At 43.2% G+C, this 19,763-nt stretch overlaps 2 protein-coding genes across 4 annotated transcripts in view; both read left to right on the top strand.

Annotated features, from left to right (window-relative positions):
• The window catches only part of NEK11 (NIMA related kinase 11), a 249,295-nt gene extending 244,448 nt beyond the window's left edge, over positions 1-4,847 (top strand). For 2 of the 3 annotated variants that reach the window (XM_069473252.1, XM_069473250.1), the window contains one exon: positions 4,460-4,847. In XM_069473252.1, coding sequence (XP_069329353.1) covers positions 4,460-4,679 — 220 coding nt within the window. In that variant the 3' untranslated portion in view covers positions 4,680-4,847. The remainder of the gene's footprint in view (positions 1-4,459) is intronic. The other variant, XM_069473251.1, reaches the window with a different exon arrangement.
• A 12,762-nt stretch (positions 4,848-17,609) lies between these two features.
• On the top strand, positions 17,610-19,251 carry LOC138385796 (U8 snoRNA-decapping enzyme-like). Its single transcript, XM_069472016.1, has 3 exons — positions 17,610-17,747; positions 17,869-18,138; positions 19,036-19,251. The coding sequence occupies exons 1-3, from the start codon at positions 17,610-17,612 to the stop codon at positions 19,249-19,251; spliced, it is 624 nt and encodes a 207-aa protein (XP_069328117.1).
• Positions 19,252-19,763: the final 512 nt, after the last annotated feature.

Here is a 19,763-nt window from a genome sequence, read left to right as displayed (position 1 = left end):
CATGTGGAAATGTTTAATCTATATTTTTGTTACAGATTTCTAGCAATTTTATTGTTGTCAGATAACAAGATTTTATGTGAAACCAAATATTTGGCATGTGTTGAGACTTGAATTGTCTATAATACGATCAGTTTTTGCAAATGTTACATGGGAGCCTGGGAAGAATGTGTTTTCTCTAGTTGTCAGGGAGGGAAGAGCTCTATGTGTGTCCATTAAGATCAGCTCATTACATATGTTGTTGAGATCTTCTATAGCATTACTAATATTCTGAATGCTTAACCTGTCTATAACTGAACAATATATATTGAAATCCTACATTATGAGGCTATATCTGATAGTTTCTCTCTATAGTGGTTTGTGTATTTTAATTCTATTAGATGCATACTAGTTAGAACTTTTATTTCTTCCTTGTAAAATTAAACTGTTATAATTATATAATGCCTTTCTTTATCCCTAATTTGTCCCTAATAATGCTTTTTTTTTTCTTTACTTAAAATCTATTTGTCTGATATTAATATGGCTACCTTGGATTTCTTTTGGTTATTATTTGCCTCGTATCTTTTTTGAAAATTCGTTTGCTTTCTGCCTTTCAATAGCACATGTTTTAAGTATGACTCTCGTAAACAATACCTAGCTGAGTTTTGATTATCGGTCAGTGAGTCTGGTCCATCTACATTTACTGTGATTATGCATAATGGGGGGTATTAAAATCACAAGTAAAATAATCCTTTCAGGACTGGTTAGCTTCAACAGGACAGCAAACCAACAATTGCATTCAAGATCCTGCTCAGGGTGGACTGAGCAGGAGGGAAGCACCACTGACAGAAAGGGGCCTCCAAGTCACAGGTGCCCCATGAGTGTGCCGCCAGTGCGCTTGCCTGCCCCTGGGGAGAGAGCCGTGCTGTCTTTGCCCGCCCGATTCGGAGACAGCCCTTTGAAACACTAGGCTTAATGAAGATTCTGGATGCTTGCTAGCACCAAATGATTGTTCAAATGGTAGTACTGAAGATAAAGTACATGGTACCATTCTATTCCTGCAGGGACTCGTGCATATTTGATGTGCAGGGATTTCTTACGTTCCATAAAATCATTTTCAGGGTTTCCTTAAACTACGCCTGAAGAACAATCTGCATTGTCTTAAGACTTTCTGGCAAATCAGGTTTTCATGATTATTTCTACAAAATTACATGTTTTTTACTCTCACTGTGTCACTAGCCTGCTTGTGTTGTTTCTTATCTTTTTCAAATTCATCCAGAGAAGTTAAAAAAATATTTAAATAGTATCTTAACCAAGGATAGAACTATAAAACTGCTTGAGGCTTCCAATTAAACAGAAATAGGATTCTTGAATAATTCACCATTGGAAAAGCAACAATAATATACGTGATAGTAAAACAATAGCTATTAAGTGCCCGGTATGTGGCAGGTATTTTGCTATGCAGTCTCTCTCTGTGTGTGTGTGTGTGTGTGTGTGTGTGTGTATAAAATCCCCACTTAAATATGAGAAACCTAAGGCTCAGAGAGGTTTAGTGTCTTAGTCCATTTCTTCTATTATAACCAAATACCTTAGACTGGCTAATTTATAAATAACAGAAATTTACTGCTCACGGTTCTGGAGGCTGGGAAGTCCAATCTCAAAGGTGCCAGCAGATTTGGTATCTGGTGAGGACTTGTTCCTCACAGAGCACCTTCTACGTGTCCTTACATGGCAGAAGGGGCAGACATGCTCCCTTCAATCTCTTTCATAGGGCACTAATCCCACTCCTGAGAGCTCTGCCCTGGTGATTTACTCACTTCCCCAAAGGCCCCACCTCATAATACTATTACTCTGGGGATACAGTTTCAATGTATAAATTTTGGGGGGACACTAACATTGAGATAATAGCATTAAATAACTGGCACAAGATCATACAGCCAGTGAAGGGCAGAGCTAAGATGCAACCTGGGTCTTTTAACCCAAAACCCTTATTACAATGATGAAAAGAACAAGCCCTGGAGTGAAAACCACTGGGATGCAAATCTGCGTTCCACCACTTACTTACAAACTGTGGCAGTGGGAAAGTTCTGTGTACCTCAGTTTCCTCATCTACAAAATGGGAATAACAGTAATATTGATCCATATAGTAGTTGTGAAGATTTAATGGGATGATATGAGGGGATGGCTCAGAATAAAGCCTGGCACATAGGAAAAGCTTAAAAATTGTTATTATAATTTCAGGGGGCATTTCTTGAGCTCCTTTATCATTAGTAGGTGATATTGCTTGTCAGATTCTAAGGTTTCTTTAAATGTCATGTTCATGTGGTTCTCACCCTCATCTTCATGCATCCTACTCACCCGCCAACCTGACTCCCTGATTTCCTAGTGGTCCCACTGTGGGCCCTCACCTTTCTTCCCTCCAGCCGTTATGGCCCAAGTTAGATGGCGCTTCCTCCTCCATAGGGTGCTCCCTGATTTCTCCAACTGTAACCTTAAATAGCACTTTATGGTTTTCACATGATACTTAATGACTGTATAGGCCATTCCTTCATTATATAAATATTTCCTGAGCACTTACTGCACGCCCAGCCCTGTTCTAGGCACTGGATCCCTCCTTCATGGAACTATTATGCTAATAATAAAAAAAGATACACCAAAATATAAAGACAATTATCAGAGAGTTGTTAAGTGCTATGTAAATAGTTAAGGTGTAATCCTATGGAATTATTGGGTAGTAAGAGATAATTTCTCTGAGAAGTTGATAAGCTGAGATCTGAATGGAAATACGAAGTCAGTGATGTAAATGTCAATGGGAAACGCATTCCAGGAAAAAGGATGCAGCTAGTGCAAAGGCGGGAAGGTAGAAATAAATGTGTGTTGCATTTAAAGAATAAAAAGGAGGCTGGGCATGGTGGCTCACGCCTGTAATTCTAGCACTCTGGGAGTACTGTAGAAATGTTAGCTAAAATTAAAAATTTGTATGTCTTGCATTGTCATTACTGGCCTCTAAACTAGAGCAGGAAGAAATACTTATTCTTCTTTTTATCTACCACAATACCTAACCCATAGCCTTGTGTTCTAGAGATTACAAGGTTGAATAGCACTGAACAATAAAAGCTTATAAAATGAATCAGAGAGTCTCTGATTAATGCCTTCAATGTTATTATCAACATTATCATCATTACTGTTAAGGATTAATGCTTTAAAAATGTACATGTGTACAGAAAAGTACAGAAACCATAAGTGCACATATGAATTTTTATACAGTGAACACACCAGGTAATTAGCACTACTCCTAAAAATTTGATGCCAGAAGATATTCCCCTAAGAGAAACAGCTAAATGTCTAAAGATGTTCACACTATGAAAAAGGGTGAAAAAAGTTAATTGTTTGCTGGAGTAAATGTTGGCACATAAACTCAGTCATTAAAAATGATAAATTTGAAGAACTATAGAACAAAATTCTCCAACTCGAATGACCTTGAGTCAAGCAGGTAGAACTATGAGAAGCAACCTAGTATAAAATGATAAGGCGTGGAGGAGGTGAGTCAAAGTCAGAGAACTGAGAGTGGAGAGTATGTGCAGGCTCTGCCTAAGGACATTCACATTAAAGTGTTTAATAATAATAAATAAATAAATATTGGCTAAACAAAAACATGGGCCAAGTTTTGCCCATAGGTCTTGACTTTGTGACCCTTTCTGGAGATATAGGAAAGGAGTCAAAGGTGAAATAAACATAGTAGATAGGGTGATATGATTATAATAGTGCAAAGATTACACCTACATATGGACAAAAACTGGAGGTAAGTATGGAAAAATGAACATTGGCCTTGCTGGGAACTTGGCCAAATTATTTTATGCCTTTAAACCTCAGTTTCTTCATCTGTAAAACGGGAACTTAAAAAAAATGCCTTCCTCAGAAAGCTGTTGTAAAGGTTAAGTGTAATTGTAAGGGTGCAGTAGGTAGAAAAGTACCTGGCAAGTAGCTAATAAAACAATTTTTCTCCTCATTTTCCTCCTTATTATTTTGTTATTATTAACTATTTCTGGATCTCATATCCCACCATCCTCTTCCCCTTTGTTCTGCCACCTCCAGCCACAATAGCCTTCTTGACATTTCTTCAACATGTTTTAGCCTTGGGCCAAGATTCGCTTGCCCCTAGTATTTGCCTGCCTTCGTGAGGGTCTCCACTTAAATGACACTGCCTCAGAAGGATTTTCCTGCTTTCACTTTGCTTTTTTTTCATTACACTTAGAACCACCTGACATTTTATTTTGTGTGCGCGTGAGTACTGGCACATACTAGATGTCGAAGCATTATTTGTTGATTATTGTTGAATGTTTAGGGTGGAGACAATGTGCCTTATTTTTTCCCCTTTTTTTCTGAATCCCAGGGTAATGATGTTAAATGTGTAAAGACACTTTTTTTTTTTTGGCAGGTAATCTCATTGTGTAGCTCTTCATAATCTTCCCTTTTTTGGCAGATCAGCCATACAGAAGCTGGGGGCAGAAGTATTTGAAGAGGTCTATAATTACCTCAAGAGAGCAAGGCATCAGAATGCCAGCGAAGTGGAGATCCGGGAGTGTCTGGAAAAAGTGGTGCCTCGGGCCAGCGACTGTTTTGAAGTAGACCAGCTCCTCTACTTTGAGGAGCAGTTGCTGATCACAATGGGAATAGGGCCGACTCTCCAGAACCATCACTAAGCAACTGTCAAAGACAAGCAGAAGTTCAAGTTCTGTGAAAATCCATTAAACATATAAGCTGGACTCCGTTACAGGAAATGAGCACAAAACTGGAGCTACCATCTTTACTTTCAATTCCTTGTCCGAAGTCATGTCCCCTGGAGAGAGTAGTAAAGAGAGCTGCCTGTACTCAGAGTCCTAAGTGTTGTTTGGACTACACCCCAAGATAAGCTTATATTAATAGATCAAATTTGGCTTCTTGGAAAGCATTTCCCTCATGTGTGCCCACAGGGCTTCCAGCAGGGTTGAACCACCCTGGCAATGGTCTGGGAGAAGCCATGTGCTCTTTATATTTTTAATTGGAGGACAGAGCTCAATGCCCATCTGGGGTCTCCGTGGACTGTGGGCGGGCTGCTTGTGAAGGTCACTGGACGCTAGCCTCTAGCGTGCTCAGCTGCAGCCCAGGAGTCAGACATTCCCGTCTCAGGTGGCACTTTTTGGTCCACTGTTGCCCCTGGATTAAAAATCCAAAACATTACTCTCTTCTGTGATTTTTTTCAAACTCATCAATAGATCATTGAAGTCTTTTATTCATAATAAATATATTTATAATGAACACAGAATAAATCATCTATTTTATCTTTTCTGTATGCAAGTTTCTTGTCAAATGTAACACGTGTATCTAATGATAATTATCACTTAGAGCAGCTAACATTTGGTCTATTTGGTGCCTATTATGTACCAGTACTGTGCTTAGTAGTTTAAGGGCCTTACTTCATTGAATCTTTTCACCAACTTGAGGCCGGGGCGGTGGGGCGGTGAAGGTGTATTGGAGGGCGGTGGGGGGAGTTTCAGAGAGAGATGCTCAAATTAGGTAACCTGCTTAGTCACCTGTCTGCAAGAAGCAGAGTTGAGATTTCAACCCAGGTGTGTCTGATTCAAGAACCCATCCTGTTAACCACTAGCCATGTGGGTTTTCAACCAAGAGGCTGCATCAGACTTGCTTGAGAAGCTTTTTAAATATAAACACCTTTAAACTTACTGTTAAAAAAAAAAACTTATCCTGGCACTTGTTGAAATCCAAGGAAGACTTTATTCAGGACTATTTTAATGGGTGTCAACACCTGTTGCCATAGGAGAGAGGCATCAGGCTTAACTCAGAATACAGCAAAGATAACTGAAGATTTACAACCAAAGAGCAGGCAAGGGGGGTGGGTAGATGGAAAATTACTAAGAGGAGATATGAAGGGTTGGGGAATGTATTAGTCTGTTTAGTGTTGCTATGACAGATACTGAGTAATTTGTAAAGAAAAGAGGTTTATTTAGTTCACAGTTCTGCAGGCTGAGAAGTTCAAGGGCATGCCCTGGCTTTTGATGAGGGCTTCTGTCCTGAGTTACAACATGACAAAGAAGGTCAAAGGGGGAGTAGACACGTACAGAGAGGGGAAAACCTGAGGGGTGTTTTGACTTTATAAAAACCCACTCTTGAGGAACTAATCCATTTCCACAAGAACTAATCCAGTCTTGAGAGCAAGAACTCACTGTTCGAGGACAGCACCAAGCCATTCATAAGGGATCTGCCCCCATAATCCAAACACCTCCCACTAAGCCCCACCTCCGAACTCTTCCACCTTGGGGGACCAAATTTCAACATGAGTTTTGGAGGGGGCAAATATTCAAACTGTGGCAGGGAGATTCTTTGCTAAACCGACTTAATAAGATTCCTGCTGAAGGCAGGCCAGGGTGATCAGATTTTGAGAGTGATCAGCTAGTAAGGGCGAAGGAGTCTCACTAAACTGACGCTAAAACTGGATTTAGCAGGCCAAAGACAGGGCCGAGGATGAAGCCTAGTGAAAAGAAGAGGGCTCAGGGAGGAGCCTGTCTGAAGTTTAGTCAAGGAGGATCTTTGTCAATATCCAGACCCACCTCCACCACCCACCTTTCTCTGGGGAGATTCGGGGCCAAAGCGTACCTTTTATTTCAGAACTACCTGGGTGAATCTGATGCAAGAAATACTGTTATTCATATTCTGCCTCCTGCTAATGACTGGGGAAACTGAGACAGAGAGGTTCATTGTCTTACTGACATGTAATCGTTGGTGCTGTGCCCCTCCGTGAGGCACTGTCTTTTAGACTAGAGATTCCCACATTTGAGCTGCATTAGAGTCACCTGGAGGGCTTGTTGAAGCACCAATTGATGGGCTCCATCACCAGCATTTCTGATTTAATGGTGGTGGAGACTGAGAATTTGCATTTCTAACAAGTTCCCAGGTGGTGTTCATGCTGCTGGTACCACACTCAGAACCGTTGTTCAAGACCTTTCTGTTGCTGTACTTCTTCTCCCTTTATTTGGATCAGCAATTTTATCTGCTGTTATTTGGGGCCCAATTCATCTCTGAAAGTGGTACAAAGACTGCAAAGAGGGACCCACACATTTCATATGCCACACAGTGCATACAAAAAGGTCAAGGGTCAAGAGAGTCAGTGTGAATAACTTCATGGGCTTATTTTAAGGACTCAGGGGCATGACCAAAACCATCCTCATAAACTTAAACTAAATTGCTAGGTTTTTAACAAAAACATAAGCTTTGAGTAGAGCCTTAGCTAAGTATTAACCAGTTTACCCTATAGCCTACTTCCTTACAAGCTTACTGCTTAAAAGTCATATAGCCTGTCTTAAGGTCCTACCTTCTGTATATAACATCTTTAAATGTTAAGAAACCTCAAGTTTTCCATTTGAGATGTTTTCCAGATCCTGCATTCCAAAGGTCCGCTGACACCAGCCAGTGTCAAAACTTCCTCCAAGGGGCTGACTCAGCACATGAATGCAGTCTCTTTATCTCCCTGTCCCAAGACTTCACCCCTCACTTTTTGACCAGTCAACTCCCAGTCAACTCCCAGCTCCTCAGTCCCCTACTCACCAAAATTCCCTTAAAAGCCCAGTCCAAAACTCCTCAGGGAGGCAGATTTGAGGTTCCCTCCCACCTCCTCATCTGGCTGCTGTTGGATTATAAAACTCTTTCTCTGACTCAACTCCTGTTGTATGGTGTATTGGTCTGTTACCACACAACGGCCACAAAATTGGTGGTCCTGTAACGTAACCACTGGGCTCTAAGTCTCTGTGCATCCTGTGGCTTTACTTCTATCTCTGCCCAGCAACCAAAGGAACCACCCAAGTAAACGTACAATTTCTCCAGTGCTCAAGAGCTATGAACATCATACTTCTGTGTTCCCACAGCTTCCTGACACTATGGAGAAGTACTGGGGGCAGCACAAATCTTCACTCTGCCTTTTCCCAAAGCTCAAGATGCCCATTCTCACCACCCCCACCCCATCCACCCACCCCGCATGCTGGAGAATCATTCCTGGCTGGGAGACTGGAAGACAGCAGCGTATCTGTGCTCTCACAGCTGCTGTGTCTGTGGCAGGAAGAGCAGACCCCAAATATTGGCTTCTGGAGGTGGGATCTGAGATTTTTCAGAATTGCAAACTTGAGCATGTATCCCAAGTCAAAATCTAGTACATCAAAAATCAGGTTTTCCCTGGGAAACCCCGGAGGGGTGGGACCAGTGACCATGCTGCTGCTGAGAGTGGACATGGACATTTCCATCATGTTAACAGGGAAGAGACTCCACCCCAGGAAGAGCTCCCCAGAGCCCCCATGTCCTTTTGTGACCACCTGGGTTGCAAATGAGCCTGGAAGCGGGGAAACCATAGTAGGACCCAAGTTAATAAAAGTTTCTGAATCTCTTCGCTGATGGTTTTTATAACATTAGAACAGAAGAAAGTTTGTGGGAGTTGCTGAGTCTGAAGAGGAAATAGCTATATTTTCAAACAGTCTCTTTCAGAAACAGATTAACATGCCCAGGGGAAAGTACCCTGCTTTTCAGAATGTGTTTCTAAGAAGACAGGTGCAGACTGGAAACATCTTACCCTCCAGAAATTTGTGCTATATACCACCCCAGGCTTAAAAGAAAACAGAGCTAGAAAGAAATATTAAAATACCATTTTGGATCACAGCTCCATGCCTCTTAAGGGAAGCTCACTCAAGTTTACCTTTCATTTGGCTCACTGGGGTGGGGGTGAGGAGCAAAATTTAACATAATCTAAGAAAAATATGTTTTTGTGATTATTAATATCACTGGGAAATGCTTTATCCTTCAACTAGGTCTTAATTTTGGACCACTTCAGTATGGGTACTAATAACTAACCAACTACGAGATGGAGGGGGAAATTGGCTGAGGAGTTAAAGAAGTAGGAAGTCGCTTGTTATGAGACAGTCTCAGGAATGAAGGAATAAAGGGACCCTGCTAACTTGCTGCTTTGTAAAAAATACATATATATTTCACAAATGCCAATTGGCCTTTCTGCTTTCTATTTATGCAGAGGAAATGCCACCAGCTATTTTGGGTGATGTGGAGATAAAGCACACAAAGGAGTGATGGAAGTTAATTATTTAATGTCTTTGGGGCTGAGGCTGGAGCAATAGCTCCACTTCTATTGTAAGAGTCCAGACATCACAGTGGGTGCAGAGTAAAGGGGGCTGACAAATGAAGTGGTAGCTTGAGGAGGGAAAACACCCCACAGTCTTCCTTCAAGATGATGGGACCACTCCACTAACTTGTGTGTCAGAAGGGAATGGGGCCAGGACACCAAGATGATAAATGAGCAGAGAAGAGGCAAAGAGAGGGAGGAGGGGGTGTGCATGTGTGTGTGTGTTTGTGTGAGAGAGAGAGAGAGGCGGGAGGAGGGAAGGGTGGACACAGAGTAAAGAATGTTTAAAAATACTTCTGCCAAAACCTATGTAAGGAAAAAGACAATTGAACTTGATACTAGATGACTTGGATTCTAGACCCACTCTTGCCATTTACTGTGTGATCTAGGGCAAGTGATGTCCTCTGAATCTGTTTTCTTCGTATGTCTGAAAATTCCTATCAAGGATAAATGATATAATAGGTCGAATCATATGAAATTGCCAGTGTGGTTCAGCCTAATTGTGAGTTATAAAATACTCACAATTTTGGAGGAAATATTATTAATGTTATTGTCAAGCGGCCTTGTCTTCCACCACTGGAGATTCATCCCTGAAGGCTTCCTTGGGCTTCCATGATTCTATTATCCCCATACAAATATACCCGAAAGATAAACACTTTTACCCATTTTTCAGCTAGCACTTGACTAGAAATAAGCTGAGAGTTGGCTAAGAGCTGAGAGAATTATGAAGAAAGCAGCTATGAAAAGCCAAGTGAGTGGCTCTGCGGACCAGCTTTGCTTCTGCACAAGGCCTCAACTCACATTACATTTTGTTAATCTGCGTGCGTAACCCCAAAGTGATCATGATCACCAGAACCCATAGGATGCTCAGGCTTGCCCTAACTTCAGAAGGGAAGTTCAAAAATTTGGTTCAACAAATATGCATTATAAACTAGCATATTCACAAATGGTCACTAGAAATGTCATAGTCATTAACATTTATACAGAATTGAACACTTGACTCCAATAGGAATATTTTCAAAGTAGATTTGTAGGTTTAGTTTGGGAGAAAAATCTTTCAATGGCTAGAAATATTTTTTTTTCTTTACAAAATATTGTGGCTTTTCCCCACTTTGACATATTAAATTTTTGGTTCCAATTTACCCCTCGCTATACGCTTGACTGTTACCTTGTTACTTTGTAGTCCTTCTCAATTATATGCCATCCCTTGACTCTGAGTTTGGCCAGGGAACTTGTTTTGGCTGCGTGATATGTTCAGAGGGTGGAAATGTGTTGGTGCGACGGAGAATGCACCGTTGGGCCTCTACCATCACCAGCTAGCCCACCTGTCCTAGGAGGAGGATGAGAGACATGAAGCAGAGCCTCCCCAGCCACTGCAGAATAAAACAGCCATTTCAGGTGATCTGCAAACTCCTGAGCAAGAAACCAATGTTTATTGCTGTATGCCATGTGGGTCTCGTGGTTGTTTGTCATGTAGCATCATTAGGGCAACAAGCTAAACAATATACCTGCCTTCTCCTCACATCATTCTCTCTACCCCTCCCCCAACACTTTTTATAAATCCTTGGACTTTGTTCTTTTGGGTATTGATTTTCACAAATTTGTGAGAAGTTTATCTACAATTAAATGACCTGTGGCTTCTTAGAAAAAATATGGATACTCTTTTTCAAGATGGTCCAAGTGAACCATGAACTCTGGCTTTGCTGGCTTTCCCCATGCTTCAAGGCAATGTAGAATGGGAGCATGGAGCTACCTTGGCCATCTCTTCCGCAGATATGGTCTAATTCTACTCTTTGGATTTCAGCTCAATGTGTATTGAGTTCCTATCCTGTACCAGGCACTAAGTATAGGCACACAGTTTTGAATAAGAATTCACCAGGCAAATGGAGGAAAAGATCTCGCAGGCAGAGATGGGGGACACAGCCCTATGAGTTCTGCAAATCTGAAATCTTTTGGTGTTGGTGGTACCTAAAATGTGAGAATAATTATGTGGGGTTCAGAGCGGAAGGGGTGTAGTCAGCCTCCAAGATGACTTCCAATGATCCTCGCTTCTGGTATTTATACCCTCCAGAGATCCCTTCCACATTGCATCAGGGGTGGCCTGTAGACCAATAGAATACTGTAGAGGTGCTTGTGTATGACATCTGAGACTAGATCATAAAAGACTAGGTCATAAAAGATACAAGAGACTGTTTTCTCTTGTATCACTCACTCCAGAGGAAGCCAACCACTATGTTGTGAGGACATTCAACCCTATGGGGAGATCTATGTGATATAAAACCCAGGCATTTTGCCAACAGCCAGCACTGACTTGCCAGCTATGTCAGTGAGCCATGGGAAGCATATTCTCCAGCCCAATCAAGTCTTCATTTGACTGTAGCTCTGACTGACATCTGGACTAAAATCTCATGAGAAACCCTGAGCTAGAACCACCCAGCTAAACCATTCCTTAATTCCTGACCTCCAGACACCGTGAAATAATGAAAGTTTATGGTGGTGTTGTCACTACATTTTATAATATGTCTCATTAATAGATCGCTATACAGAGTCAAAGCTCAGATGTGTGCTGTTGAGTTTGCTCTGTTATATGCTGCAGCCGGGGGCAGTCCCTGATGGGCATATCCTTTAACTGTATTATGGCACTGTGTGGAGGGCAGGTTTGAAGAAGGTGAGACTGGAGGCAGGATAGGGAGGCAGTTAGGAGGTATAATCCAGGTGGGGAAAGATGAAGGCCTGACCTGCATCTGATGAAGATGGTTTGGGTGGAGGTGATGAGAGGGAACTGGGCGAAGTGAGAACTGACTGGATGGATAGAAGGGTGAAGGAGTGGACTGTGAGGACTCCTAGGTTTCCAGCATGGGTGACTGAGCAGGAGATGGGCCACACACAGCACTGGGGATACAGAAAGAGATGCAAACAGGGGCGGGAGAAATACTGAGTTCATTCCTGGATGTGTTGGGTTTGAGGTGCTTGTAGGGTATTCAGGTGAAGAAGTCTAGGCATGCAGCTTGAGGTATCTGAAAAATTCTGCCCTTATAATAAAAAGGATCTACTTAATGAGCTCAGGACAACAGAACAGTGGATATCTTTCGTGGTGTACCCCAAACCAAAAAGAGGCTTGGCTTCTAGAGAATGCCACCTCCTTTAAGGCTACTGGGTGGGATTTTGGGTATGTGAATGCCTGGAAATGATAATAATAAACAACAGAATTTAGTCCATTCAGGAAGTCCTATTGGATAAAAATTACCCACCAGCATCTAGCTGGTAGGTCTCTGCTGGTGGTACCACTTCTTCTATCCCACGTTGTATATAGTCTTCTACATCAGTGGACCTCAACCGTGGCTCTGCATTCGAAGCACCCAGAAAATCTTACAAGGATGAAATGGAATGGGTTAAAATTACCTGGTAAATAGTAGATGTTGGTTGTAGTCTTCTCCCTGCTTAAAAAGTGAAATTAGACCCTTACCTCTCTGTCTCTGTTCCTGGATCCAAAGGGATCCTATCTGTGAAAGGGTTTTGTGAAATGCAAAACTTTATTCAAATGTAAATGATAACCTTTACTTTTAACTTCATGAGAAGCCAAAGGTCTTTTTATTTTTAGCTTTTTACTATGGAAAACATCAAAATATATAAAAGAATAACATGATAAGCCCTGAATAGACAGATCACTCAGCTTCCAAAATTATCAATTTATGGCCCATCTTATTTTATTTATACCCTTAGCCTCTACCCCTTCATTGAATTATTTTTATCATGTCATTCATAAATATTACAGTATGTATCTCCAAAAGATAAAGAACCCTTACAAAACATAGCCACAATAATCTTATCATACCTAAAACACTTATCAATAATTTCTATATATCAAATGTCCACTCAGGATTCACGTTTCTCCCACTGTTTGACTTTTCCTTTGTTCAAATTAGAATCCAACAAAAGCCCAATTGCTTCAATTGATATGTCTCAATGTCTTTTAAAGTATAGATTCTGCCTCCATGTCTGTTTTCCCCTTGTAATTCATTTATGGAAGAAACCAGGTCATTTGTCCTTTAAACTCTTCTTCAGTCTGGGTTTTACTAATTGCATCCTCATGAATTTTTCTTAAATGAACTATTTTTTAGGTGTTTTGCATTAACAAAATTTGTGAAGATACTACACAGAGTTCCCAAATACTCCTCCTAGTTTACCCTATAAATAACATCTTATAATGTTATAGAACATTTCTTACAATAATGGACCAATATTGACACATTGTCATTAATCAAAGTCCATACTTTATTCAGGTTTCCTTAGTTTTTCTCCAATGTCCTATTTCTGCTCCAGGATACCATGTTCCATTTAGTCCTGTCACGGCTGCTTAGGCTCATCTTTGTTGTGAGAGTTCCTCAGAACTCCATTGTATTTTACGACTGCTATAGACTAAATATTTTTGTTCCCCCCAAATTCATATGTTGAAATCTTAATCCCCAATGTGTTGGTATTTGGAGGTGGGGCCTTAGGGAGGCAATTAGGTCATAAGAGTGGAGCCCTCATGAATGGGATTAGTGACCTTATGAAAGAGACCCCAGGGAGCTGCCTCACCCCTTCTCACCTATGAGGTTTCAGCAACAAGTTCTTCCATGAATGTAAAGTGGGCCCTAACCAGACACCGAATCTGCCAGCACCTTGATCTTGGACTTCCCAGACCCCAGAACTGTGAGAAATAAATTTTTGTTGTTTATAAGCCACCCAGTCCATGGTATTTTGTTCCAGCAGCCCTAATGGACTAAGACAATGACTTACAATTTTGAGGCTTACTGGTCAGGTATTTTGTAGAATGTTTCTCCACTGGGATTTGTTTGATGTTTTTGTCAGGATTAGACAGCAGTTATGTCATTTTGGGAGGAAGACCACAGAAAGAAGTACCATTTTCATTACATCATATTAAGGGTACATTCTACCAACATGACTTATCAATGTTGATGTTGACCTTGATCACCTGAACAAGGTAGTGTTTGTCAAGTTTCTCCACAAAGTTAAAATTATGGCCCCCTCCTCTTTCCATATTGTACTCTTTGGAAGGAAGTCACTATATATAACCCACATTTAAAGAGTAGGCAGCTATGCTCCACCTCCTTGAGGATGGAGTAGCTACGTATTAATAATTTCCAGTTTTTCTGTATATTTTTTCTGCCCTAATTATTAATTTATTCATTATTAATTTGTATCAGTATGGACCTGTAGATATTTATTTTATACTTTGGGTTATAATCCAATACTACTTTATTTTATTGCTCAGATTGTATCAGCTTTAGTCACTGGGAGCTCTTTCAGTTGGTTCCTGGGTTGCTGTGCCTTTGACATATTTCCATCAATTTGATTTCTTTCTTTTCCTTCCTTCCATCCTTTCCTCCCATTCTCCCTCGTGCTTCTCCTTGCTTTGTTATAGATTTTTTTGCAACTCTGGCATCACAAGATGCTTCAGGCTCATCATGGGTATATTCCCTGCCCTGGAATCAGGCATTTATCCAAGGAGCTTTGGTTCTTTTTATTGGAAAATAGTGTTAGAAACCAAAATCTGGGCACTAGGTATGCGTGCTGTTACTGGGGTTATTATTGCTTCCAGGCCTCCTCAGCTGACAGAGTAAGGAAATAAAAGTGTATACACTGAACTTGCATGTACACATATCTATAAATGTTTCTATAGGTAACCACCTGTATCTGTCTTAAGCAAAATATGAATTCATATTGATTCTCCACCTCTAATCCACTACGACCTGGACCATTCTAGTTCCTTCTGATATTTTTTAAAAGTATTCCTTTGTATTTCATATGAATTGGTAGTTAGAATGAGATGAAAGTTCAATTTTTGGCAAGAATAATTGATAGGAGGTGGTGAGTTCTTCCATCAAGAGATACATAATAACTAGCTGTCTTTTCCTGATGTTGGCAACCACAGATGATCATTTCCTAGGATCTATTAATTCTTCACTGTTTAAAAAATGGTAAAATTTTGATTGGCTCCTTAATCTTCTTTGATTAGCTAGAATGCTTATAGGAGAAATTTCCCTTCATCAAATATTTGGTAGATTTGAGATAGAGCACATATAAAAAAAGATTGGATAAATGCTAAATTCCTTTCCTCATTATTTTTAAAATAATGAATTGGTTCCCTAACATGCTCCAAGGCAGACCACTGAATTATTTTTGTTTCTATCATTGTGAACTTGAAGCAGATCTCTAGAAAAGGGCTCAGCCCTCTACCTCCAGTCTTGACTTCTGGACAATCTGCCTCATGACAATGGAATGTCGGCTGGTTGGTAGGGGTGGGGAGGTGGAGCAGAGGCAGAGAGGAATTTGAAAGTGAGGCAAGGTTGGGGGGGGGGGGAGGTCTTGAAGTCTTCCATAATTCATCCAGAAAAAGCACTAGTCTCAAAAGTAATTCCTTTAAAGCAGTGACCTTGGTTTTATGGTTTTTCATGTTGCCTTAAAAAGCTGAGTTCACCTTTAAAACCTCCTCAAGCAACCAGGAAAGAAAGAAAGAACAGCTTGAAGCTCTGAAAACGGCATGTTTGACTCCTTAAATCCTTAAAGATAGCCCTTCTAGAAGAGAAACCAAGTCACAATTGGAATGCCAGGGGAAGGGGAAGGCACTAATTCTCCACTCTGGTTATTTAATAGTCGCCTGAAACACATTTTAAAAACTACATATGTCCCCAAACCACCCCCAGACATCCTGATTCACTTGGTCTGAGCTTGGACCCTGAAATAGGCAGTTTTTGTAAAGTTTTTATAAGCTTTGAGCAAGGTGACTCTAATGTTAAACCAGGACCATTTCTAAGGCCCCTTAAACTCTAGCAGGCTAATCGCAATTGTGTCACACCTAAAGCCTTATCACCTTGATCCCTGTACCTGATGACAGTAGATGGCATCTCTGCCCTGAAACTCAGAAAGACTAGCTAGGAATGATGACACCATACAAGACTAATCTGCCTGTGGGGTATTGAGGCTTGATAAGTGTGGCTCAGTTCAAATCCTTGGGTCTTTAACATGAGACACAGAGCTGTGCCTGTTTCGTCGACTCTAAGAATGGCTACGTGTACTTTGTGTCTGGAACTGCTCTAAGTGCCTTCCATCTCTCCATGTCCCTAACAGGTTGGTATCATCCCCATTTAACAGATGAGCAACCAGGATCTGAGAGAGTTAAGCAGCTTGTTAAGGACACAAGCCTGTGTCTGAGTGGGTTCTGGCCTCTTTCCCATCACGTGTTGTCACTTACAGCCTGTGCCTTTATGCCCAGGCCCTCAAGAAGTTGCCTGCTGCAGTCTAATGTATATTATGGATTCCTGGTGTGGGGGCAATCTGCAGGCTGAGGAACACCTGGCCTGGAGTGAGGTATCCGGAATCCCTGTTCCTCACCATCAGGCCCTGAATAGCCCCCGGCCCTGAGGGAGGGTACTGCACTGTCCCCGCCCTCCTTCAAGCTCAAAGGTAAAGTGTAGAAAGCCAAGCGGGCTTCCTCTACTCCTGCCCCTCCTCACTCCCCTTCCTGTGCCACAGGGTTCCACCCACAGCTCCCCCCACACCCACCTTTCCTGACAAAATCTCACTGACCCTGTGACTTCTCCATGTGCCACTTCCTGTGCCTCTGACCCGCATAACCAGCTGCCCAGTGCCTAAGGCCACCCCAATGCCTGACTAGAACTACACTTGTCAATGCCCAGTCCCCTCCTTCATCTCCCTCTCGGAAAGTGACACCACTTCCCCCTGGTCCAGAATATATGAACTAACAGTCCAAAGTATCTGAACTAACGCTAGCCCAACGCTCCCCCGACCCCCACACTCACTTAGTCCCCCAGTCCCCTCAAATCCACCATTCAAGATCCTCCTTACACCATCGTGCCTCCCCATCCTCATGTCCCTAGGGTAGGCCATGGTCTCTGAAGCCAAGTCTGCCTCATTTCCTTCCTAGCCCCAAACCTAGGCTTCCTGTACCACCCAGTCTAGACCAAAGGTAGTTCGCTGAACGCTCTGTATTGCTCCTGAGGCTCCCAGGACGCTTCTGTAATTAAATCCTGCTCAGGCTACAAAAACTTATGAGCCTCCCAGCTCTCTGGACCCTAAGGGACACTCCCACTGGCTCCAGACTATGACGCAGGCACGTATTTACCTGCCTAGTTCCTGGTTCAAGGCAGGGACCACACCTGCAGCCCCGCCCCGCAAGAGGCCCAACCCAGAGGCGGCTTTCGGTTTCCCGAGGGTCCAAGGGCCTGGGACCACAGCCTGGTCTGCAAGCCCAGCTCCGATTGGCTGTCGCCCGGGGTCAGTCGCGTCGCTCCGCCCTAATGAGCCTACGTTCTGCCCCTGGGTCCTGCTGGGATTGGCCCTTGCGGCCCCGCTCATGCTCGGATTCGTCCGCGATGAGACCCGCCCACCTACCCACGTGACCAAAGGGACAGCACAGGGGCAGCGTCTGGCCATGGCCGCGGCCCGCAGGCTGGAGCTGACCGAGGCCCTGGCGCTGGGGCCTGGTTGGCGGCACATCTGTTATGCGCTGCTTTATTCTCCAGACCCTGGGATACTCTTCAGCCGCATCCCGCTGCGCTACGCCGTACTGGTGAGGAGGGGGCGCTGCCGGTCACTATCCCCTCTGCGCTGCACCCTCCCCTCTGCGCTGCACCCTCCCTGGGGCGTTTCTCTGGGGCATCTCTCCCTATACCCGCTTCCTCCTCCCGCAGATGCAGATGCGCTTCGATGGGCGCCTGGGTTTCCCCGGTGGCTTCGTGGACACGCAGAACAGCAGCCTGGAGGACGGGCTGAATCGAGCGCTACTCCAGCAGCTGGGCGAAGGGGTGGCCGCCTTCCGCGTGGAACGTGCTGACTACCGCAGCTCACACGCCGGGTCGAAGCCGGATGTCGTGGCCCACTTTTATGCCAAGAGTCTGACCCTCGAGCAACTGTTGGCAGTGGAGACTGGCGCAACAAGAGCCAAGGGCCATGGACTGGAGGTGGGGCCAGCCTGGGACCTAATCCCACATCCGATTCCTACCCCCTCCGTGCTTTCCCTTGCTCCAGAATCTCTTATTAGGGAGGTCTTTCCCTGTCATACCTTGCCCTCTCCCCTATTTCCTTGGTGTTTCCCTTTTCCCCATTTTCTTGGTGTAGTTGAGATCTTCCTAATCTCTAATCTGGATCGTACTGCCAACTTGGGCTCCCTGGGATGATTTTTACCCACCGGACTCTTCCTTAGGCTCTGGAGAGATCTTTCTAGAATACATCCATCCAAGTCTCTCTGTTGCTCTCTATTGGTAACGTGATAATGACCAAGTATCTTCCCTAGTCCCTTATTGTTGGACCTCTGTTTTTCTTAGACAGAAGATATGACCCTAATACTTAATCCTAGGGGAGTAGGGAAACAGATAGTATATGAAGGCAGTTCTCACATTTTAACAAGTATCAGAATCATCTAGGGGGCTCATTAAAACAGTGAATACTAGAGTCCACTCCCAGAATTCCTGTTGGGGTGGGGGGGATACAGGAGGAAACCTGAGAATTTGTGCTTTTCACAAATTCACAAGTGATGCTGATAGAGCTAGGTTTCCCATTTTGTGAACCATTGTTGTAGGGCTAAGTAAGCATCTATCCTGGAGTCAGGAGCCGCTAGAGGTTTAATGTACAGATGTGGGAAGGATTAACATCAATGGAGCTGGATAGCATGTCTTGGGTCATTTCCCTGAAGAGGTTTGGGCCCACTGGGTCTCATTTAAATATGAGCCTTGAGCCTGGATTTGCTGGGGTAATAAGTGATGAGGCATCTGCTCTAGGAAGATCTGCTGGAGAAAGGATGGAGTTAATGGGATCAGCTACCTGTGGTCCCAGTGTGTCCTGTCTCCTTTCTTTTACAGGTGCTGGGCCTGGTTCGGGTACCACTGTATACCCTGCGGGATGGTGTGGGAGGCCTGCCCATCTTTCTGGAGAATTCCTTCATTGGTGCTGCCCGGGAGCAGCTACTGGAAGCCCTCGAGGATTTGGGACTGTTGGAATCTGGTGAAGTCTCAGGCCTTAAGATCCCAGCTCGTCAACAGGGGCAACCCTTTCTGAACCCACCGAACCTGAGATAAGGACCTTGGTACTGAGGGAGAGAGCAAAAGGAGAATGTTTTCTCTTCTGGACTAAGAGATGATAGATGATATCAGATTAAAGTAAGGATAAGTGTGCATGATATGTTTTGAGCAGAGGACCCCTCCAACTCAGGGCATCGGGGGCAAAAATCCACGGGTCCCGGGGCTGCAGATTTTGCAGATTTTCATAGCCTGCCTCCTTTCTGTATGTTTTCACACACATCCTGACACCTTTCCCCCATCATGTCCAGTTTGTCCAGGAAGTAGCATTTGTCACCATACCCTGCTCCTTGATGGCAAGAATCTTCCAAGCAGTAGCAGATCTCTTCCCACATTCTTCCATGGCTGCTCTCCAGGGTCTAGCCCAGTGTATGTTGGTGGGGAGGATACAGAAGCAGAGGACCCTTTTTGCTTTCTGAAAGTAGTCATACCCTTGCTTGAGGGTTGACCAAAGCAATTGGCTTCTAAAAGGTGGGAGAGGGTCTCAGTCAGTCTCCGATCCTTTTCTTCCC

The sequence above is a fragment of the Eulemur rufifrons genome, chromosome 7, assembly GCF_041146395.1.
Source record: "Eulemur rufifrons isolate Redbay chromosome 7, OSU_ERuf_1, whole genome shotgun sequence".
Classification (NCBI taxonomy): domain Eukaryota; kingdom Metazoa; phylum Chordata; class Mammalia; order Primates; family Lemuridae; genus Eulemur; species Eulemur rufifrons.
Note: the sequence above shows the minus strand (reverse complement) of the source record. Positions and strands in the feature narration are given on the sequence as shown.

What these genes read in the sequence shown, in the direction of transcription:
- LOC138385796 (XM_069472016.1), top strand. Translation starts at nt 17,610, where the DNA reads ATGGCCGCGGCCCGCAGGCTGGAGCTGACCGAGGCCCTGGCGCTGGGG. An exon ending in CGCTGCGCTACGCCGTACTG is followed by an intron (nt 17,748 to 17,868) that starts GTGAGGAGGGGG and finishes CTCCTCCCGCAG; the next exon opens with ATGCAGATGCGCTTCGATGG. An exon ending in CCAAGGGCCATGGACTGGAG is followed by an intron (nt 18,139 to 19,035) that starts GTGGGGCCAGCC and finishes TTTCTTTTACAG; the next exon opens with GTGCTGGGCCTGGTTCGGGT.